General features: G+C 41.6%; 2 protein-coding genes across 2 annotated transcripts; one reads left to right on the top strand and one right to left on the bottom strand.

Moving 5' to 3' along the window:
• The first annotated feature begins 842 nt into the window (after positions 1 to 842).
• Positions 843 to 18412, top strand: LOC119120508 (FERM domain-containing protein 5-like). The gene is made up of 14 exons (XM_037247473.1): positions 843 to 1150; positions 11180 to 11284; positions 11408 to 11450; positions 11578 to 11656; positions 12616 to 12713; positions 12942 to 13065; positions 13446 to 13533; positions 13645 to 13733; positions 13808 to 13871; positions 13943 to 14034; positions 14111 to 14185; positions 14263 to 14331; positions 14418 to 14524; positions 15638 to 18412. Exons 1-14 carry the CDS (start codon positions 1049 to 1051, stop codon positions 16198 to 16200), a joined length of 1698 nt encoding a protein of 565 aa, XP_037103368.1. The 5' UTR covers positions 843 to 1048; the 3' UTR covers positions 16201 to 18412.
• A 38-nt stretch (positions 18413 to 18450) lies between these two features.
• On the bottom strand, positions 18451 to 22923 carry wdr76 (WD repeat domain 76). The gene is made up of 15 exons (XM_037247474.1): positions 22743 to 22923; positions 22138 to 22254; positions 21873 to 21953; positions 21713 to 21799; positions 21587 to 21648; positions 21347 to 21464; positions 21167 to 21259; positions 20987 to 21027; positions 20758 to 20908; positions 20500 to 20658; positions 20207 to 20322; positions 20024 to 20122; positions 19794 to 19943; positions 19649 to 19702; positions 18451 to 19332 (listed from the first exon to the last, which is right to left on the bottom strand). The coding sequence occupies exons 1-15, from the start codon at positions 22779 to 22781 to the stop codon at positions 19077 to 19079; spliced, it is 1623 nt and encodes a 540-aa protein (XP_037103369.1). The 5' UTR covers positions 22782 to 22923; the 3' UTR covers positions 18451 to 19076.
• Positions 22924 to 23572: the final 649 nt, after the last annotated feature.

The following is a 23572-nucleotide window of genomic DNA, read 5'->3' as shown; positions in this document are numbered from 1 at the left end:
GATGTATACAATGGCCACTAGATGTCGCTAGAATCCAGTAAAAGCAGTGGTGCCATCTTTCCAAGTCCCTCGACAGGCCCCAGCTTGCAGCCCAGCCTGCGTCAGTGCTGCATTACTTTAATAATCCGAATTTCACCCTGAAAATTAAATGAACGTGTATATGGTGTGTGTTTATGTACCCGCTGCGTTTACTTCGTGTACATACTGACCCCTAGTGTTCAAGCTGCGACACCAAGCAACTAAATTTACAGGTCACGCATGGACTGCTTTCTGTGTGAAATGAAAGGCAAGACTTTGACAAATTGTGTTGTTAGATGTGAAAATGTCAGTAGTGACTAGACCTGCCACTTGAGCAGAAGCACGTAAAGCCAAAGTGTGGCAGGCATTTTGATTTCTGGACCTGGAATTTGCCACCTCTTGTAGTGGCGAATGGTTTCATTTGAATGACACATATCTAAACGCCATGTTCACAAAAAGTTTATGCTTTTGCATTTTAAACAATATTTGTTCAACATGAAACAAATTTCCATCACGTGCCAGTCGTAATGGCATATTGCACGTATACTTGTACTCATATTTGGTCTGAATGAAAAGATATCACTAATTTTAATTTATTTGTTTGAATGCTTAATTGACTTAATTGCGCATTTAGATGTTTGGGTGGCGACTAACTCCTGAAGCGCACATTGCAGTGTGTGTTGTTACTGTCATTATAGACACGCATGTGCCATTCCGTCACGACTGCTATTCTATCAGCGGCTGCAAAGGCATGCATTCAATCGTAGCACGGTGAGGAGGGGAAGGTGTGGTGTTAAAAAAAAGAAAGAAAAAAAAAGGAGGGAGGGGGTGACACTTTAGCGAGGACCACTGAGCAGCCAGCACCTCCAATCTCGTGCATGCTACTCCTCACTCAGCCAGTCGGAGATGCTCCATCGGCGCACATCACGGCCGCCTCCGCCGACCAGGTGCTGGAGCACGGTGCGTCGTTAACTCGCATGCATGCGCCACGCGTCGTCCTCCCCGGTCCGGTTTTCAGACCGCTGGGAAGATGCTGAGCAGACTGATGAGTAGCAGCATCCGGAGTCTGGACCGGGAGTGCAACTGCACCGTGCGGCTGCTGGACGACTCCGAGTACACCTGCACCATTCAGGTCAGTGCAGTGCAGCAACACGTCCTTATTTGAACAAGGCCAGCATTTTATAGACTTGGATTTTGGGAGGGGGGGTATCAGACAGTCAGTCTGAGGATAATCGGGGGTGGGTGGTTAATGACATCACCGGTGTGGACATCCCATCAGCATTCTGCAGCAATGTTGGACACTGCCAAAGCTGACAACCGCATGCAACAATTAGAACATGTCATTGCAGCTCAGAGGCAATGAGACATGCAGCCTTTTTTTGTTTTAGAATAAACAGGATTATCATGCAGGATTAGGTAATTTGCTTTTTCATGAGGTGTGTTGGCTACATAAATCAATTTGGAAAGGAACACAAAGATGAGTTTTGTGTTGCAATTTGATTGTAATTGATTGCCAACATTTTGAATGAGTTGTGAGTATGTCTGCCTCACACTTGTAATGTTTGGGATTCAAATCTTGGCTATTTATCAAGTTTGTTTGTCCTGCTTCCATTGAATGGGTTTGGTCTGGGTAGGCTACTCTATAGGTTCTTTCTACTTTCCCCAAACAGACTCCGCCCAAGACTCTAAATTGCCCATATGAGTGTGATTGCGTGCTTGGACTTGGATGGCGACCAGTCTGGGGTGTTTTAAACATCAGTGATGGAACAGTGTGATTTCCTAGGAATATTGTAAAAATAAATACTTGACAATGTAAACATATGAAGCGATTCATAGGCAAAAAATGTTGCATATTGATGTTTGTTGCCTTTCTTGATAGGTAATGTTAATACTTTCACGGCTATTAGTTGGCCAAGAGTTTTCTCAGCCTCATTTCCAAATAAAAATCATGTCTGACGTCATCTGGCGTTAATTATATTTGAACAAATTTGCAAATTGTGTGTACAACTTCATATTTATCCAAAAGTATCACTCAGTTTCAAAAAGGTTAGTGACCCTTTCTGTAGATTCTGTGCTGTGGTATTTAATAGGCTGTTGTGAATGCACTTTTAATGCGTTTCCAAAGAAGCTTCTGCGTTCCATTAACAAGAAATAATGGCGCATACTCAATCCGACGCAAACGTACTCACTTATTCGGGGCCTTATCTTAAAGCGTTCCTCGTTCCTCCTTGCACTTGACGCATCAGAGAAAATCAATAGCGTATTGACGTGAATGAAGACGAGACGTGTGTTCCTAAGTGGTGAAGATGCAGAGAAGTGAGGGGAAGTTATTAGAGTTCACGATTGAAAGTCACATGATGCGTTTTGGAGCTTCCTCGGATATTTAGGGATTCCGTTTCTCTGCTGAATTAGAGATGATGACAGCACACAAAGACGGCGGCTAGCGGTGCTACACGTTTATTTCAAACGTCGTAACGTGACAGCAAAGGCAAAGCAAAGCCTTTCAAGCACTGACAACTTCAAGTGCTTTTCCTCTGGGGATTCTTGAAAGGTTTATTTGAAGTCACCTCAAGTTCTTCTCCACCTCAACTCTCCATTTATCAACAAGTGTGAAGGATATGAAATTTCAATTTGATGTAAAAAAGGGAAATAATGAAAATAATGTTTTCCACAGTTATGGTTCGAATCTCAGGTCTTCACCCGACAGTTTATTTCTGTCCCGATATATCTTTCCATTCTATTTCCAGCATTCCTTATAGCTTCTTCTGGGATACAATAATCCAATACTTGAAAAGAACCATTTGGAATTAAACTAGTACTTAGAGACCGCTTCATCTAATCAAGATCCTAAGTTTGGAAATTAAAATTTGCCGATTCAACACTTTTCCCAAGACAGCACAACAGGGGAAAATATTTAATTTCTCTGTGCGTATCCAATTATTCCCATCATGGGAAATCATAGGAAAGGGCAGAATTTTACACAGAGGGATTCATAATGTTAGCAAATTGTTGCGCTTGTTTACAGAGGCTGCAGCTTTTATTCACATTTCATAAGTCATCCTGTCAATCAATGTTTTGAAGCAGTATTAACATATTTTTGTCATTCTGGTTAAATGTGATGTCTGATGCGCAAGTGGGAGATGTGGCCCAGAATAAAATGTGCTAAGTGTGGCCCAATTAGTTCAATTAGTACACATACGGTCTACGCAAGATTGTCATCTTTGTGGAATGAGGAGAGATTTAACCTTCACAGATGGAGGAGCATTCAGTAGTGAAATGGCACAGTGTGTGTCTGTGTGTGTGTGCGCACATACAAGAGTCTGCTCCTTTTGTCTGTGTTGCTTTTACCTCAGCACTAAATTAATGATAATGGCTAAATTTAGCATAAACTTGCTTTCAAACTATCTAGTCAGGCAAGCACTGGTGTCCAAAAAACATCTCAGGGGGAGCCAGCGCATTCGAATAAATGGAGTTATAAAGTCGAGAAAGATTTGTCCTGAAAGTTTTTCATTTTTTTCGGCCGGTGAATTGAAGCAAAAAAATTATAATTGTCACAAAAACAGTTGAATTCTTCACGCTTCATTTAAATATATAATTTTGATGTATTTTTATGAAGTAACAATAGTGGACATTTTCACATTGCTCACTTTCCATTTTCTTTCACGTGTGTTCAAATGATGGACTATCATCCAGTCCAAGCGTGTCTGTCTCATGAGGACTCATGAGGAGGCGGAGCCTGAGCTCCTTCTCAGAAGGCATAATAAGGCTTGAAGAGCAGAAGAGTTTTTTTAGTGTGCACCAAAGGCATCAGAGGAGTGGCTGGCGAGTTGTCTGCCACTTGGAAGCTGGCCGTGTTGAACTTACAGCTCAGACACAGCGCTCATGTGTTATTCATGAACCCTGCAGGGCTGTGCTGCTGATATTTAATTACCAAGAAGGGGCTGTTTTCACAGAGGTGGGTCTAGTCACCGGTGTGTAGCCCTCCTGTTGTGCCATTCATGTTGCCATGCACAAAGTGGATTCAGGACTTTGTTTGGACAAAAGTTTGGAAAAAGTATTGTCCAAGAAATATAGAAGTGTTTTGCCACTGAACTGGAAATAGTGTGTGTGTAAGAATATAATAAGGTAGTCATGTGATTATATTTTCTGAGTGTGTACCGTATTTTCTGCACTATAAGGCGCACCTAAAAACCTCAAATTTTCTCAAAAGCCGACAGTGCGCCTTATAATCAGGTGCGCCTTACCAACATTGAGCCGCTACAGCAGGCATGTCCAAAGTCCGGCCCGCGGGCCAAATGTATATATCTTATATATGGACAAAGTTTTAAAATGGGCCATTCATTGAAGGTGCGCCTTATAATCCGGTGCGCCTTATATATGGACAAAGTTTTAAAATGGGCCATTCATTGAAGGTGCGCCTTATAATCCGGTGCGCCTTATAGTGCGGAAACTACGGTAATTGTAATTGAACGTTTCTCATTGACATGTCATCCATGTGATGAGGCCTTGGGATGAAACTCAATTACAAAACACATCTACAATCTAATAAGAGCCAATACGAGAGCTGTAAAAATCAGCCTTTCCGAAAATGATGACCAATTGATATTAGTCAAAAATGGAGCCACGTCTACAAGCAGACAGCCTGTCACGGCATCGTTCAGATTGTTTGTTTTTGGAGAAAATGATTTTCTGGTTTGGCCATGCAAAGCATTCATCTCACTTTTCAGCCCTATCTGAGCCCCCCAGAACACCAGTCCCATTAGCTCAGTGCACCGTGGTCTATTTTTAAACACTTGCTATAGTGGAGCAACTCTATGTGCATGGAATATTAAGCACTCTTCCTCGATAAGCCGCCCGTCGTCTTTCCAATAGCAGCCAACTGTGGTCGTCATTGTCTCATTTGCAGATCTCATTTAGTATATGCTGTGCACTTTTCTCCATGTGAAGTGTCTGTAAATTAAAAGGAGGAAGAGGAGCTGTCCAGCGGGGACTCTTTGTTCCTCTTACACGTCTCAGAGGTGGACCGCATGCTAATGACCGATATACTCGAATCGCAGGAAATCAACATTAAAAAGCTGCTGGAGATTCTCCGTATCTTAATCAGCACACTGCACAGAAGGCACAGAAGCCAGGAGATTTAGAGATTTCATTTAGATGGATTTCAATTTGGTCTTTCAGGCGTGCTTATCTGTACACGGAGGGAAGCGGGATTCAACGTACTGGCTGGAAAATAAATTTTAGCAGTTACCTGGATTTTTTTATTTTTTTTATTTAAATAAACACACAGGACTGTCTCAGAAAATTAGAATATTGTGATAAAGTTCTTTATTTTCTGTAATGCAATTAAAAAAACAAAAATGAAATGAATAAAAGGCTTGCAATATTTCTGCTGATTTGTAATGAATCCAGAATGTATGACATTTTTGTTTTTTTTAATTGCATTACAGAAAATAAAAAAAACTTTATCACAATATTCTAATTTTCTGAGACAGTCCTGTATATAAAGAATGCATAAAATTGGAAAATAATACAAATTTAAATCATATGTTCCGGTCATCATAAAACTTCAAACTGATCTAGCAATAGTTTAACATACCCTTTGACATTTGTTGGAGTCAACTCAATTTAAAAATAAATAAAAACTAATAGGGTCATTAAAACCCCAGCAGCCGACGGCACTGGAAGCATTTATTTCAATACGTATATTTTTCACCGATTGTTTCCTTCCTTGCCCCGCCTCAGAAATGCGCATGAATCCCCACCAGAGCAATCCCTAAAGCATTAGTCTGGCTTGCCAGCATAAATGAGCAGAGACCTACAAACAACATGAGTAAATCCATTATGTATGAAAGGCATTGAATGCTAATTCCAAGTTTCCGACCCGCATGGACAATCTAGTTTTATACCGTGCATGGAATTTATTCGATGAAAAATACATTCGGCCGTGAAAATGCAGCTTGTCAAGCATATTGATGGGAATGGCTTCAGCAGTGTCCCTGCCTAGCCAGACAAGCAGAGTGACTTTCCACCGTCCTTGGATTTTTTTTTTTGGGAACCTCGGGTCTCCATGGTAACAAGATTATTGCATCACTACTCCACAGCTGCTGTCGTCAGGCTGCTGTTTGGCCGAGCTCTGCGGCAGCCACGCGCACGCTCGCTTCCGTGCATGCTAATAACCTCACTCTGAACTTTCAATTGATGAAGTCAACGTCCCTTGTCGCTTTCTCTTGGCCCAGTTTAGCGGTCGCCTCTGGGATGGTGGGCCTTAAAGCGTTTGGCATGTTTTAAATTGGGGTTAATAGCCATTTTGAGAGCAGGAGGGGGCACCTGTGAAAGATGGTCCGCCAAAAGCAACCCGCCTATCTTGTATCTAAAACACGCATGGTGTTTTAACAGTTACCAAAATAGAAGTCACTCACCCCTCCCCCTTCTCCAAGATGCATCATTTACTCGCTCACTAGAGGTCACGGTGACCTTGCTGCTTGGCTGAACCTCACTCTGCTTCCTGAGTGTCTTCACTGAGCCGACGATGATGTGAGGATGCCGAGAAATGGAAGGCGTGTTTGTGGATTGTTGGAAAGAGAACACAGTAAAATCCACTTGGTTGGCATTTTCACTTCATTAAGCTAATAGCTATCAATTTTGTTTGTGAGCTTTTATATAGTCCTGTGAAGGCCTCACGGAATTTAGGAATCCATACTTGTCGTGAGATAGCTCACCTTAAACGTGAGTCATTCCACAATGAGTGCCCACTCAGGAGCTATTTTACCATCAGAATGATTATTTGGTATTCAGGAGGAAAATTCTCCCGCCGTGCTCGACGACAAAAACGACGCTAACCCTCCAACATGGACAGAAAATGGAAAATAATGTCCCATTTTAGTCCAATTAGGGCTTCCCAATTATCTCCCTAAAGAAACAAGCATGTTTGAAAAGAAGTTTTCTGCTGATGCTTTCTCATGCAACGTTGCGGTGCTCTCCCCAGTCATGTATATAAACGAGTCAGCTCATTAATTAGTCATCGGCTTTAGAATCTCATCTGACTGTGCACAAATGCATAAACAGGCTCCCTTTGTTCGTTCGCTGCACTGCTACGCAAATTTATCAGAAGGCGTTTTCTAGGTCACACTTCAAAAACACGCAGGCCGACACAAAAATATTCACGTCTCAAAAGTTCTTCTTAAACTCAAGGAGTCGCTATGCATCTTCAATGGTTGGACAGACAATACGAGGGTTGGGCAGAATAATCAATTACTACTCATACCTCCATCATGACACAATACCTTGGTGCGCTCGTTGGCTCGATGAAGCTCTGCAACTAATTGGCTGCTTGCTGCTCACTTTTCGACGCTAGACAGGTCCACTATGAAGATAAAAAATTGCATTTCATGTTTTTGGACTCACACTTGATTAGGAAAAATGGCATCATTCAGAAATCAAATATCATATAATATGCAATATTTTAAAAAAAACGTGCCTTTTTTGTGTGGAACGTAAAGAGATTAAGAACTCATCTGCACTAAATTGGATTATAACCTCAGAATGTTCAGCATAAATAATCACTGCCTCTATGTTGCACATAATACTGGATAGCCTCGAGGTGGCAAATAGATGACTGAGAATTTGTTCCCCTGGTTTGATAGGTTGAATAAAGCTTTACAGAGCATCTTAGACATTATGAATTTCTCTATTTTGACAAGTGGGACAATGAGTGAGTGCAGGCTCAAGCGGTGTTCCACTGTAATGGGATCCTGCAGGCTGGGTTATATTGATGTGATGAAATGAGACTTTCATCCAGTAAGAAGAGTTGGTTTGGACTCATTGTCACTAGAGATGGATGGTACTCAAGTCGGGGGAAGTAGCGTGACAAAACTGGAGGGAGGGCTGATGATTTGGCAAAGAAAAAACTCCTCATTATAGGTCGCATGTTGGAAACTGTTCCTTGTAACATTGCTAAAAAAAAACATTCAATTCTATAATTATTATTATCAATTATATCATTATATTTGTGTTTTTTTAAAAATGTAATTGACACAATATTATTTGGTTCGACAAATACATTTTCAGTAGGGTTGTATATTGAATATGTAACATGTATGTTGAAATTCATTAAAAAATAAAACAAATATATGTATATATTTTAATATTTATATTATATTATATATTATATTGTTTTTTATGAAATTCAAAACATTGATATGTTAAATTTCATAAAAAAAAATATATTTTTTTTTTAAATGAAATTCAACACACATGTTACATATTCAATATACAATCCTACTGAAAATGTAAAATATATAGTATTTGGAAAAAACCTGCCCTCCATTCATGCAGCCAGCCACATTGTCAGGCTCCCTCATAATAATATATCTTTTTTACGAGGAGGAAGCAAAGTGTGCGATTTCATTGCCAGGAGTGTGCATAGCATTTGTCAGTGGCTGATGAAATAAAAGCGTTTTAAAGCTGAGCGCAGCGTTTCGGATCCGAAACTTCACGCTGCCCTTCGGAAAATACTCGTCGGCGGGAGGGATGCGAACACAGCAAATGCGAGGCGCCAAGCGCCATCACGGGCTGTGATCAGTAACGCGCTTGACCCGCTGAGGTGCTCAGTCAGGGTGACAGTATCGACCGTTGGCACTTTTCACTGCGCAAAGCCATGTTTGTGGTGTCACAGCTCAATGCCGCGCTGGTACAAAAGCTTGCTCGAGGCTGCTCTAATGGCTGCTGAAGTCAAGGCCCTTCTATGAAAATGTGTTCATGACATACAAGGTTGTGTTTGGTGTGTCGTGACATTTCGACGCAGATATTTAGTCGGTAGTCGGATTGGCGTTGATGAATGTGACTTGGCTCTGTATGTTTCCTACAAAAAAAGACAGTTGGTTGAACAAACTGTGGCTGTAAAAAAGAAAAGAAAAATGTTGGCAGGGAGCAATTGCAGGGATGGCATTTTATTGTCAGCCAAGTAAAAAGAGATTCGAGGACAGAATGGCACAAGGGAACTGCAGAACTGCAACAACATACAAAAGGAGATTGAAAAGAACTCCAGAATAGAAATCTATTAAAGGATGCCATGAAGGCGAAAGTATGAGAAGCCGACCCTTGACTTTGACTTTTTTTCTGAAATGTTCATCTTGCAGCTTCAAAAAAAATGACGCCATCTTTTATTGATGTGGTGTTTCCCAAGGTCTCAATATTTAATCAAACACGAGGTGAGGCCTGACAACAACAAAACAACAGCATAAAAAAACATTTGGTCCGATTCTAGTTTATTTTTATCCTTTGGTTTATGACTTTTATTTATGGCTGTAATAAAAAAGCAGTACCAGTACCAAATGGCCTTAGACATTTTTTTTTTCTCCCCCCGATTGTTCTACTTCTAACTCAAGACTCTGGCGGATAGAACTGCTCAATGCTGCTGACTCATCTTTTTTTCTTTGGTAGGTTTCAAGTGCTGCCCCTTGTTTAAAGTCATGTAACCACCAATTGGTAAAATGATTATGTTAGGAAGATTTTTCTGTAAAATTGGATCCGGCACGGCTTTCTAACGGGAGCCTGAGTAAAACTAATCATCCACCTTGCCTATTTCCACACAACTGACATCGCTCCTATCTTCAAATGATATATCTTGTGGTATCGGTGTGTAGTATCGGGACACCTTTATTAGTACCGACATCTCTATCGGATCATCCCCAGTAAGTAAGTCTAAAAAAATTGATAAAAGTGTACATTCCTAGTATTATTCAACACTCTGCTACAAGTGGAAGACCTGAGTTTTTATTTCGATTTAATTACTTTAGAGACAAGTTTTGTGCAGGTCGTTGTGGATGATTTCCCTAATAGGCTAATAACTTTTGTTTTATTTACAGCCATGAGGAACAAGGGTGTAATGATTCAGACACACACACAAGCACACACACACACATGCAGTAATTGTAGCTAGTGCTCAGGAGGAAATGCTCTGGAGCAGTGATGAGAAGCTGAGAAGGAGTTTGTTGGTGTCAAGTGTAAACAGCAGATGGGGAAGGAGATTAATGCGGTGGAATTGCTGTGGAAATACTACAACTCAGTGTGTGTGTGTGTGTGTGTGTGTGTGTGTGTGTGAGTGTGTGTGTGTGTGTGTGTGTTTATATCCGTACATGTGCACATGTATTTCCGCTGCTAGCCGAGTCAGCAGGTCTGTCGTAGTGAATAAGGATGCTGTGACAATGACAAAGAGATACGCTGACGAGGTGGCCTTCCTTCTTCCATGTAGTCTTGCAGCAAAGACCACAGAGAAGCGAGAAGAAAATGTCCAGTGACACGTTGTCGTACAATTCGGAATCTGAATCAGAATCACTGGGCTATGTGTGTGTTTGTGATGTCATCAAATCATAAATCAGGATTTAGATTTATGGTAAATATTGTGACAAAGTATATTACTTTTTTTTTAGCCTTAACATAAGACATTTTTTTTCAATCAGCAAACTAGCTGGTAGCTTCTCCTTTAACAAGATTTGGCATGTTATTCAGCACTCTCTCCTAAAATTAAAATTAAATCATGACATTTGCAGTACATTCATTAATTATCTGAACCGTTTGTTGCATTTTCAACTTCTCGACGCAAAAATGAGCCAAAGAATGGAGTATCACTTTTTTCTCATTTATTCGTACCTTGGCTCTGTTTCTACTTTTTGGTGCAGCCGAGGCGTCGCAGATGGCTGCTGCTTGAATATGAATATTTGATCGTCCTCATAATCCTCCCCGGAGGATGGTGAAATATTTAAACAGTGTCTGGTGGCCCTTTTCTCCCATAAAAATAACACAAAAACATACTGGACGCAATCAAACTAAAATGTATTGCCTGGCATTATGTTTTATAAACGTTGTTATGTTGCTGTCTATTCTTTTATTGATCATATTAAACATTGATTTGTGGCAGATGAGCCTTAAGTATAGAAAGCAAGTACACTCCATTAATTTGTGTAAATTAGCCATTTTGTACATCATAATTTGGCAAAATACAGAATGGTGGTTACAACTTTTCAGATATAGATATAAAAGATTGACTTGGTTCATTTAATTTTCGATGGATTTCAGAATCCCAACTGTTTGTCTACAAAGCCATACATAATGTTCTTTTAAAATAAGTGCATAAATAAATATGTGTGCCATTCTTTCATAGCGGGATGCAAAGGGGCAGTACCTGTTTGACCTCATCTGCCACCACCTCAACCTGCTGGAGAAAGACTACTTCGGCATCAGATATGTGGACCCCGACAAGCAGAGGGTGAATCATAAATCATAACAAAAAAACAAAAAAACAAACAAAAAAAAAAAAAATATATATATATATATATATACTTATATAAAATATAATATAATAAAATAAAATTTCCTTTCTACCTTGCAGCACTGGTTGGAGTTTTCAAAGTCCATTGCCAAACAAATGAAATGTGAGTATTTGATAAATGATGTGTTCCTTTCATTCACTCAGAAATAACATAGGAGAATATTGGGGCCACAAAAAGAAATTGTGTGTACTAAAAGTCTTAAAAGTGTCTATGTTGTGATGTTTTATAGCTCAGCCTCCTTTCACTATGTGCTTGCGTGTCAAGTTCTACCCGCCTGACCCCGCCGCCCTTCGGGAGGAAATCACCAGGTAGGACATGAGGAGATGACACGTCTTCTTTGCATGCCAGCTCGCTTTTTTCTCACACGAATGCACATTTGAACTAGAGCGATGCGACATTTTCACGCCTCGCTGGTTCCATCTCGCGGTGGAGCTTTTCTCAAATCCACTTAAAGTTGCTTGATAAAACGGCGTGGGTGAATAACGACTTATTCTTGCGATGTGTTTTCTTCCTGCAGGTACCTACCTCTAAGATGTTCTTTTACTTTCTATTAAAGTATGAATGTGGCTCACGCTGCGCTGTTTCATTGTCTCGAGCACAGTTGGCTCTATCTAACTGTACCCTGCATGATTATAAAAGGCCATTGCCTTTCAGACTTCTAATTAAGTTCATTAAATGATCCCAGCGCACAAGAGTTTTTAGATAAATGATAGTGGCTTGGTGCCAAACATACAATTTAGATTAACTCCAATATTGGCGCGGTGTTGGAATGAACCCAAATACGGCAAAGCAAAACCGATCATTGCTTTTGTTTGAACTTGACATGGGATGTGTCCCTATACTTTTGTCTATGTTGTGTCTATAATAGTAGCCTCTCTATTGCTGCCCTTTCTGAGGCCTACCTGACAATTTAACAAATGATGCACAGAGCCTCTGAGCTTCCCCCCTCCCCCCGCCTGCCCACAAATAAATCTCACACAATACTCACAGCTTGGCTCTGCTTTGACGGCGCCAACAAGGGAGAGCAGCTCGCCCACTTGAATTGACTTCGGTGACACCAATAAAAGCCTGCAAAAATAATTAAAGGAAAGTCAACTCAAAAAGGTTTAATACGTGCACTTTTGATGACCTTTCAGCTTGGAAAGAAACACTTTAATGAACAGTCTCCCATTGGACAACCACGTCAAGCTTATAAAATGCACAAATAGAAGTTAATCACTGCAATAATAATAATAACAGCTCCAACCTGTGTTCTTCCACGCTGCAGATATCTGGTCTTCCTGCAGGTGAAGAGGGACCTCTACCATGGCCGCCTGCTGTGCAAGACCTCGGATGCCGCTCTTTTGGCTGCCTATATCTTACAAGGTAACACATATGGCTGAATTAATTCAAACTAGGAGTCATACAAGTGTATACAAGACTTAAGTAGTGGAAAACAAAACAAATTGTCAAAACATTAATATGTAACAACTTTAGGCCTTTAGGGGGCAGTAATGAGCATTCCAAGTTTGCTAGCTGGTAAACAAATGAAGGAAAATAATTGTGAAAATTGTGAAAAAAATAATGTTTGCACGATTTGATTCTATTAACCAGCTGAAATCGGTGACTATGACCCTGGAAAACATCCGGAAGGTTACAGCTCCAAGTTTCAATTCTTCCCCAAACACTCTGAGAAGTTAGAAAGGCGGATTGCCGACATCCACAAGACAGAGCTGATGTAAGTGAATATTTTGGAAGTCAATGTGCTTCGTGCGTCACTCCTGCCACGCTTTCGGAGATGTGACATGATATACGGAGAAGGTTAAAGCAGCTTATGTTAACTTTAACCTTGTCATCAAAGTAAGAGCCTTTGCCCGTCAACCTTTATGGATCATGCATCAGATTACAGACATAGTGAAATGGACACCGGCAAATTCAAAAAAGTTGTGTGCTCAAGGAAGCTGAGAACGTTTCAGAAAGTTGGACAATTAGGATTTGTATAAATATAATTTGAGTTAACTTTGTATATGTATAATTAACCAATGGAAAAATACAAATCTGTCCATGTACACTCTTGACAAATTTGACTGGCCGGAGGATATTTGTTGTTTTTTTCAGAGGTCAAAGTCCTGAAACGTCAGAGCTCAACTTCCTCCAAAAGGCTCAGATGTTGGAGACCTATGGCGTGGACCCGCATCCATGCAAGGTGTGCATCATCTCAAATTCATCCTGATTCTTAACAAACGTAACTTTGCGATTATGAACCGACAACAAATCTATCGGAAATTTCAATTCATTGTCATGTTTTTGGTGTCAGGATGTATCTGGGAATCCAGCATTCCTGGCCTTCACTCCCTTTGGATTCACTGTTCTGCAAGGGAACAGGAGGATTCATATCCTTACCTGGTGAGTGCAACTACCTGTCGACAAAGTATGGAGAACCATCGTGAATACAAACTTGGATCTTCCTATGTTGTCAGGGATGAGGTGACCAAGCTGAAGTTTGAAGCCAAGACATTCCATATTTATGCAAATCAAACCGAGGTACGAGATGCAAATGTTGATCATCTTTAGATTTGATGTCATTAAAAATGAAATGATGGCGTGTGTTTTAGGATCAGAAGATCATACTGACTTACTTTGCGCCCACACCTGAAGCTTGTAAGCACCTATGGAAGTGTGGCGTGGAGAACCAAGCCTTCTACAAGTAAGTCGCAGGACCTAAAGAAACTATTTAACGTCCTCAAGACATAATGACTCATACTGTTTGTTTTCTCCATCAGGTTAGAGAAGTCCAGTCAAGTGCGCACAGTGTCCAGTAGCAATCTCTTCTTCAAGGGTAGTCGCTTTAGATACAGGTGGGGTTGAAACTTTTCTCTATATGTAGCGTAGCTGATCATATATATAATATGAATATGACAATGTGTCTTTGCAGTGGAAAAGTTGCAAAGGAGGTGATGGAACAAAGTGCCAAAATTAAAAGGGACCCACCTGAAATCCACAGGTCAGAATTCAGAGTCTTTGGTTTTCTATTTTGTGATTGGTTTGTGTTTGCTTGGTTAGATTGTGGAATGTGTTATGTGTTTCCAGGGCGGGCATGGTGCCAAGCAGGAGTTGTCCATCCATCACGCACGGCCCACGTTTGACGAGCGTGCCCAGGACACGACGGAGAGCGGTGCACATCTCCATCATGGAGGGTAATAATAAAAAATTAAAAAAGCACTCACACATGTATAAATGCGCTAGTAGGGTGGTGAACTATTCCAAGAAGGTTTTAAAAGTGTCGATTTGTCCATGCGTGTATTTTGCTCTTTGCACATTCCATTTTGGGGCTTCTTGTTCTAACAATTTAAGAATCGATAAATCGAGTGATGTTTTGTGGAAAAATCAGAAACTTCTGGAGATTCTGCCTCTGAAGAATTCTCCATGTCAAGTTTTCCATAGCATGTCCTCTTTAATTAATTTGGACCATCTGCACTGCTGTTTTGTCCCGATTAGGATCTGACCTTGAACTGAATCGGATCCCTATCGGGTGTTTTGTCATGTCGCTCTGTCTGCGCTGGAATTCTCACTATCTAAATATAGCTCCTGCTGAGTGTGTCATGGTTAACATGAGAAGGGCGGGGGGGATTAGGATTGGAGTGGACCACATTCCCGGGCCTTGTCTTTTCCGTCAGTCTGATTGTGGCTCTCGAGCTGGTAGTGTGAACGCGAGCGGATGGTCGCTTAGATCCTTAGCTGCGATCACGGAACATTTTTGGAGGCAAGACGGGAATCCTCAAGGTCTTACCGCTCACCTTCAACCATGGTCAAGTGTCTGATCCGCATCGAGACCAAAGTGAACGTTCACTTGCGGATGGTCAACCACTGCTATCGCGATGTGAAGGTGCGCGTCTTGTCTCTGGGACCCCGATTGATGGGCAAGGCTCTGGGGGCTCTTCCGCTCTTCCCCTCCCTCACGGAAGGGCCTGCACCAGGACAGAGGTCCAAGGGTCCTGTCCATCTAGCTGTACCCACAAATGCCCGTCCAGGTAACCTTTTTCTGGACCTCTTGGAGATTTTCCTATTTGTTATATTTTCCGAGCTTAATTTGTTGCTGTTGTCATTTATTCTTGGAATAGAATTCCGCGTCTTTGGTGCGTGAAGTCATTGATTGGTTTCTTAAGAAGATCATTAAAAGTCAATCCAACATCTCCTCTATCCGTATAAGGATATACTCATCAGACTCATTCGTGTCACCGCAGCACAGGCAAATATATTTTTCGTTTTTTTATGATTCAGCTTTTGCGTCCCATTTGCCATCTTGTCAGGTTTGGAGTCCCTCCGTGACAGCGCACATTCCACGCCGGTGCGTTCCCTCTCCCACGGTGACTCCTTCCTGCCCTCCCACGGCCACACGGTGGACGGCCGAGAGGCGAGCGCATCGGCGGTCATCTCCGACGAGACCTACAGCCCCTCGGACAGCGTCCTGCCTACACCCGTGGCCGAACGCGGGATGGAAATGCACCTTAACGGCACCACCTACAGCGCCGACGACAAAGACGCCGGCTCATCGCAAGGAGCGACGGACAAAAGAGCCGGGAGAAAAGCTCCGCGGGTGCTTAAAAGCCGACCGTCGCCCCCTAGTGATGTGGAGGAGCTGCACAAGTTCATCCTGAGTGTTCTGCGCCTTTTCCTGGTGACCATCGGACTGCTCTTCGCTCTTCTGTTGCTCCTCATCATGCTGACAGAGTCTGACCTGGACATCGCCTTCCTGAGAGACATTCGCACGACGCCTGAATTCCAGCAGTTTCACTTTGAGTACTTTTGCCCGTTGAGGCGCTGGTTCGCCTGTAAGCTCAGATGGATGGGAGGGCTCCTCGTCAGCAAGTAAAACGAGATAAAGAAGATGGCCATCCTTTTCCTAGCTATCCCCATGTCACAAGCCACGGATTGTCCAATGTTTTCTTTTCATCTGCTATTATGGCAGGGATCACTTTTATTTTACTTCACAACGTCCATTTCAATTATTTCGAAATGTAATTCACGAATGAAATTATAGTATAGTGACCATCCAATTCAAATGATATTTGGAAATTAGTTTTTTTTTTTTTTTTTTGAAGATATAATGATCAATTTGGATTGAGACTTTCAAGGACCTAACAATTAAGTAGGGGGTTATAAAGACCTTTTGCGTAACACAATTGATGCCTTTCTTTGGGCGCTGTTGTGGGGGTCGGGGTTAACACAACATAAACTTAGTAATAAAGGGATGCCTCTCTGACTGTGTCAATCGAAACGGAACATTATTGTCCATAATTTTAGTCGTAGCTCTTATACTGGAGATTGTCAGGATAGGTAACAGCTATAAGACAATGTTGCGGAAGCCAATCGAAGTGATGCTGTGTTCTCATTTCAAGCAGACATTGAGGGTGAGAGAAAGTGTGAGGTGAAGAGTAATTTGTTAATGGTAATTATATGATCATTTTTGGTGTAGCAGGAAGGATTTTTTTTGTGCCACAGTGAAATACATACAAATGTAAAAATATAAGGCGTTTTTTAAATTTAATTTGAAAAAGAAATCAGTTAACTTATAAATTACATTTCATTCAAATTCGTAATTTAATTTTATTTGGGGCACTAAAAACCTTCCATGTGTTGAAAAGGGATTCGGGATGTCATAATAATAAATGTAGCACTACTGTTAAAGTGATTTTGGCGAATATTAGTCTTTTTTGTGCACTTCTTGCCATTCGCTTTTATCATCCAAAGACTTTTGATGAAAGTTTTAGCTCAAATTAGCAGCCAAATAATGCTCATGAATACAGTACAATGTACTGTACAAACATCTTGTGTAACAGCTAGTCAAGTGTTTGACTTGTCAACTTGCAATAGTACTACTCAGCCATTGTAATGTGCACAGGTGAGTAGAAGAGCAGCCTTTTCTTTATTAGGTAAAAGTTTCTTTTTTTTCATTATTACGCTGTAGAGACTTTGAATGGACTCGCAATAGAGCCTCAGATAAGTCTTGTTTGTTGTAATGCTACTTTTATCACCACACCAAAGAAATGTGTTCATTGTTGCTTTAGCCTTAGCCTGCAGTGTCTTTGACTGGATAAATGAAAAAAAAATGGTACTTAAATTTGTAACAACTGTCTTTCGTTCCTCAGATTAAGCGAGCGTGAAAACATCATCAATTGTGTCATGAATGCAATGATAGGAATGGAAAATACAATGAGACACCTCACATCTTTCTTTGTTCATAGTAAACTTTCAATGTTTCTGTTCCCACATCGCAAGGTTTACTTGTATGTGTTTGGTGTAGAAAGTCTTCCCAGAGGAACCCCAGCAACTGTTCTCAGCACTTAGAATGAACTGGCCAGGTGTCCCATTACTTTTGTCCTGTCATGAGTCAGCGATGATGTCATAAGTGATCATTTGCACCAAGAGTAGAAATGCTCTACCTTGTCACCAAGCATTGGGTTGATTTTGACAACATAAACGAATTGAAGTCAGCAAATATGAACTCCTAATGTATTCAGTGATACGTTGTCAAGTTTAGTCTGAATATGATTTTGCAGTATCCACCAAAAATTTGAGCGCTCAACCATGCACATTAGGTTTACATTTTTGCTTCATTATGTCAATGTAAAGAGCAATAGTGTGGGTTTTGAAGCCTAATCATCAGATTTGAGGTTTTTTTGCAGTTACTGGATGATTCTCAGAAGGCCGGCCGGTGGATGCATGTGTGAAGGATCTGTTTCTGTAGTGTTATTCAAATTCATTTGTGCTTATTGCCCCTTCGTGGACTTACTTTGCAAGTTTTGAAGCGGACACATGACCATGGATGTCGGTAGCAAATCAAATCCAGGACTTCTTTCTTGAATGCAGATTGCTGTTCATCATGTCACTGTGGAGAGCAGATAGTATGATTGATGGTATGATCTTACAGCACGTGCGTCTTCCGATCCATCATGGCGCTGCACATTGGACAGTGTCTGTAAGCATGTCTTCTACATTTATTGCCTCCTGACCAGACAGATTGAGTCAACTGAAGACTGCTGTGCTCTGTTTATGAATAAATATATATTCTTGACATGTGCCAATGACTGCGATCTTAGTCATTGTTTGGAACAGACAGCAATGTTGTGTCATGTATTTATTTAGATGTAAAACGACCAACCAAAACAAGGGAAAACAAGTAGCGTGAGGTAAACATTTTGGCCAATCAACCAAATTCAAGGAAAGAGAACACTTAATTTTATAATCCAATGTGTAGCCTGACCAGTAACATACTTGAAAATGTGTCAACAGTAATTACATTAATTCCCGAGAACGACTCAAAACCTTTTAAGCAACCACAAATACTACGTGGAGACTGATGTTGAACTATTCAAAATGTTGAATGATCGACACAGTACAACCACAACAAAATTTGATAAATAACTTTTAGTGTGACTTAAGTATCTTGGAATTTGTGATAACCAGCGCTCTCGACTGAGGCCCGGTGAGCGTGTATGTCGACAGCGCCATCTTGAGGTTGTCACACTTGAAATGAACGCCAGCTAATTATTGGATCAGGTTTAAAAGAATATCTTGAAACCTATGCACCGTACCACAAACATCAACATTTGTTTGCACTGGTATAAAATTCATTTAGAAAAAGGTACACAAAAATAAAGGACTAGGTTCTGCTAAACGTAACTTATTTTAAACTCTGATCTTTGAACGATTGCCACCGACGTAATCGCTGAAACGGGTGGCGAGGTTTTAATCTGAGAAGACATGCAGGCGTCCCGACGCGTTGCCGCCCAGGATGCTGTTTCGGGTGGGGTGGAAGGCAGTGACGGACAGCACCGTGCTAAGGTGTTCGTCGTCCACGAACGTGTGCATGAGGCGACCGCTCTCGTGGAACACCTGCATCCTTCGTGGCCTCAACATGCTGCCTACCAACAGGCAGTCTTCCTGTTTGGGGTCCCACACGGCCGACAGTTTGGACAGCCAGCGGCCCGTCCTCATGTCATGGCTGCGGACAAAATAAATCATCTTCTACCACTGACAACATTGACCAAGTTGCTAAGGGTACCAAAACGAGGAAAATCACCACACTTCATCCCTCCAGACATATTTCTTATATTTTTAGTTTTCCCATCATCGGTTTAAGTCGACTCAGAACGTCTATCACGAACTGGTGCAAATGAAGCAGTGAAGTCATCATTTTGATAAATATTTGAATGAAAAACACTTCTAGGCCATAAACATTAAGCCAAGCAATGTAAAAATAGTATATATGATGGTTGCTGAGTCAGCATTGTTATGCGTTGCGCCAAGGACACACGTACCTGATGGATGTCAGCAGCGGGGCTTCGGTGATCATGGCAGATGTGTCATATACTCTGTTTACAAAAAAAGACATGAGAGGAGCCCTCCGCTGTATGAAGTACAGGACGGATGGACGGATGGATGGATGTGACGACGAGCACGCACCTGATGTAGTTGTCCATACAAGAAGTGACCACTCTGTTGCCAGTGCATGGAGAGAAGTAACAGCTGGATATGCTTAAAGAGTGACCCTGGAGCTGGGACACTGGTTGGCTGTTTGTCATCAAACACCGCACGTCGTAAATGTTCACACCCCTGAAGATCAATTCCGTGCCAATGACGAACATACGATATATATGATACACATGCACGTTACGTCGGTCGACCGTCCGCACCTGCTCTCAGCCACGGCAAAGTATTGTTGCTGTACAGGATGGACGCTGACACAGCGTAGAACCTTTGGGTCCAGTGAGTGGAGAGACTCGTGTGACGTTCTGCTCAGCCATAGGAATGTTTGTTATAACCTTTATTAAATGACCACCTCAGAGAGACACGTGCAGCACAGAACGATACACTACCCTGGTGTACGCCGGTCCACAATGGCGACGTTTCCACAACAGTGCCCGACCACGAGCGTCGAGCAATCATGTGACAGGAAGTCGAAGGTTTTCAGGTTGTCTTCCATGTTGTATACCTAAACGCACAATTATTTCATAAATCCCTCCAAATTGTGAGACGGGCAGGCAAACACAGTCGAGACAGACCTGTTGCAACATACACTTCCGTACAGCGCACCTGTGAGATTCAAATATGAGCCGATCTCCGATTGATTCCCCACTTCAAATTCAAAAGGGACTAAAACATGTCTCACATCATCTAAGGCGCCCTTCTCCACATCCATGCAGCGCAGGGATCCATCATAGCTGAGAGTCAGCAGCTGAGCGGGTTGAGCCTTGGAGAAGGCCAAGCAGTTCACCGGGCGAGCGTGGGGTTCAAACAGCAGAACGCCGTCGTTGCCCCAGTCGGCACCCTGAGGGAGGGATCACAGAGGGAAAGGAGAGCAGACTTTGGTCAAAAAGAAAAACACAAATGTTACCGACATATGTAAAATAATGAAAAGAAAACCCACCACACTCCAGAGCCCCACTTGGCCACTCTTGTCGCCGGCGGCCAGGAGACTCGCGGAAGCAGGGTGGAAGGCCGCTGAGAAAATGCGGCCCGTCACGACTTTGGCCACCCGGGCTTCACTTATTGTCATCTTCTTTAGTGAAGAGCAGTACCTTTAACAAAGAGTTGACTTCTCAGTATTTGTTTTGCCAATTTGGAACCGCATGAGTAAAAATATAAAAATAACGTACTCTTTCAAATCACGTTCCACTCTTCCTTCTCCTGAAGACACCTGAAAGGAGAAAAGTAAATTTCATTAACTTCTATTTCATATTCATTTGGGTGCAAGGCAATACATTTCCAATCCAATTCCCAATGGAATTTGCTGGACATTTTCCAGCCTTTTTGCAACCCTGTTTTGGCGTCCTTACCTCTAAGCAGAGCTGGAGAACTTGAGGCGGTAGCTTGCTTCCTTCGGCCATGTTGACTGGCTCGATAGGTAGAGGCCCTGCAGGCTTCTTGTGCTGGGAAAACATTCAAAACAACTCACATCGGACGATGGAAAAGACACAGTGGAGGTAGAGTGCAAGAAAGTCCTTTTGGGGCTCAACCTGTTTTCCGGTATCTGTTCCTCTTGGTTCAGGGGGAAGAGTGAGGACCTCTGCTTGTTTGTTTTGGAGACGCAGGGACTTTCGAGGCGGGAGGACTTCTTTTACTACTGGGAGTGACCTGCCACCACAAAAGAGGAGCATTGCAGATGCAACGAGGCTACACTCGCTCAAACCTTTATTGATTTGAAACAGAATCGGGGAACAAATCATAAAGACACCAAATGAAAATAGTTGTCATACCTCGGCAGCCCCCTCTGTGATGGCTGCCGTTTTGCTGACAGTTGCTTTAAGTCCTTGGATGCCTTCAGGGACACAAACCAAGGATTAACCACGCAGAAAAAAAATTGAGATGACCGTGAGATCTACCTGAAGGAGCTTGATAGAGGAGAGGAAGGCTTGATTCCGCTTAATGTTCTCCAGACGCTCCAGTTCATACGCCGAGAGTCCTTTACCCTGTCGTGACAAACGTACAACAAACGTTGTGCACAGGTTTTATGAACATTGAATCCATTTGATCGATACTTACATTTGTGACATCTCCGTCACTATTTTCATCATCGGAAGAGTCCTCTTTTTCTTTGCGTTGTATGTTTACCATGTTGCGCTTCTAAAGATGTTGGACAAAAATGAAACAAAGATGATGCTTTTTCTTTCTTCGCTCAACCTTAACAATTCAGAACTACACTGGAACCTTTTTTTTTTTTTTAGATTATCTTGGTGCATTTGTACCTTGTTTGGGTACCGAACTGCCTTCATTCTGTTTGTTGCAGGTCATGTTGATTGAACCTCACCTTACTTTTGTGTCGTGGTGCAGCAGGAGAAAGAGGAGGCGAGTAGCGAAGACGCTTGGAAGCCGGGGCGGTTCGAGATGATTTCCGGAGTCCATTCGTCTGGATTGGCAACATTTCCTGCCAGGTGAACAACAACAAATGTACACTTTTCCCCCCTTACCACTTAAACACTGTAGGTTTTACTTTAACACCAATGTAGTACAGAACAGTGATAAAGAAAAGATAGCTTCAATAAATGTCATTACTATCCATGTAAATATAAATAATACAAAGCTAAAAGTTAGGAGTGACACAAGGAGAAACAAAAACCTTCATACATCATTTGGCAAATTTCCGAAGGAAATTGTTTTTATATTCTTTAGTCTACTCTAGAAAGTGTTTATCAGAGTTCCAGTTCCAAATACACTGTACATTCAGCTCACATGACATCACTCTGTAGTATTTGTAAATATGAAATTTGTCCAGTAGACGTAATTTTATTCGCATTTTTGTTTATGATAGCAACATTATAAAAACCAGACAAGACGTTTTATAGTCGTCAAAGCTGTCGAGAATCACACTCGAAGCGAAGCGGCCTTTGAAACTCGGCTCTAAACAAGCGTTACCTTATCGGCAGCGTTGTACTTGAAACCTTTTGTCGCCATCAAAGTTTTTGATAAAACGGTTGAATTTACAGAGGTACCGGCTCCGCGGTCCTCTACGCGCAGTCAACTATTAAAATTGAAACGCCGAGAGTTGCCGCGTTCTACGTTTTATAACGAGTTCTCCATGGCGTGTTGTGAAACAGAGTCGCGACATCTTATTGGTCAATTTTATGGTGTCGTCATAATAAAGGCCGGTGCTTCTGGTCTTCTTGGCCAATGAACGTCCGAGAAATTGAGCGTCACTTCCGCAAACCGCTTCGTCGCACACGTGTGTTCTGTCGCTATTATTTGGCAAAATCACAGAAAGTCCTGCAAGAATTTGTATTATATTATTATTATTATTTGAATTATAGTAAACTACCACCAAAACATAAAGAAAAAATAAAATGTGAAATGATGCAATACGGTTTTGATATATCGAATACATAAAATATCCAAATAAGCAAATAAATCAATAATCAAATATTTTACATTGATTATAAACTGTTACCACAGTAAAGAAAAGAAAAATAGATTGTATTACTTTAAATCCCCAAACACGGTACATGCATTCTGCATATCTTTCCTCAAAGAATGATTTCATTGTAAAACATTATTGCATCTTGTAAATAAGCAAAGAAAAAAAGGGGTAAACAGGTACAGGGTCGCTGGATAAAAACGAGCACAAACTACAATAAAGTCATCGGTTGTAAATAAGAAAAATGTCAACGTGGATGTGATAAACAACCAGTGGCATGCTCTCCCTCAAAGCCTCCACAGAGCTTTGTGAGCATCACATGACAAACACCTCC

Source organism: Syngnathus acus, chromosome 3 (genome assembly GCF_901709675.1).
Source record: "Syngnathus acus chromosome 3, fSynAcu1.2, whole genome shotgun sequence".
Lineage (NCBI taxonomy): Eukaryota > Metazoa > Chordata > Actinopteri > Syngnathiformes > Syngnathidae > Syngnathus > Syngnathus acus.
This window is presented reverse-complemented; position numbering and strand designations above follow the sequence as displayed.

Coding starts and splice junctions, on each gene's coding strand:
- LOC119120508 (XM_037247473.1), top strand. CDS start 1,049: ATGCTGAGCAGACTGATGAGTAGCAGCATCCGGAGTCTGGACCGGGAG. Junction 1,151..11,179: donor AGTACACCTGCACCATTCAG/GTCAGTGCAGTG, acceptor ATTCTTTCATAG/CGGGATGCAAAGGGGCAGTA. Junction 11,285..11,407: donor TGGACCCCGACAAGCAGAGG/GTGAATCATAAA, acceptor TCTACCTTGCAG/CACTGGTTGGAGTTTTCAAA.
- wdr76 (XM_037247474.1), bottom strand. CDS start 22,781: ATGGCGACAAAAGGTTTCAAGTACAACGCTGCCGATAAG. Junction 21,954..22,137: donor CACCACGACACAAAAGTAAG/GTGAGGTTCAAT, acceptor CAACATCTTTAG/AAGCGCAACATGGTAAACAT. Junction 21,260..21,346: donor GAACAGATACCGGAAAACAG/GTTGAGCCCCAA, acceptor ATGTTTTCCCAG/CACAAGAAGCCTGCAGGGCC.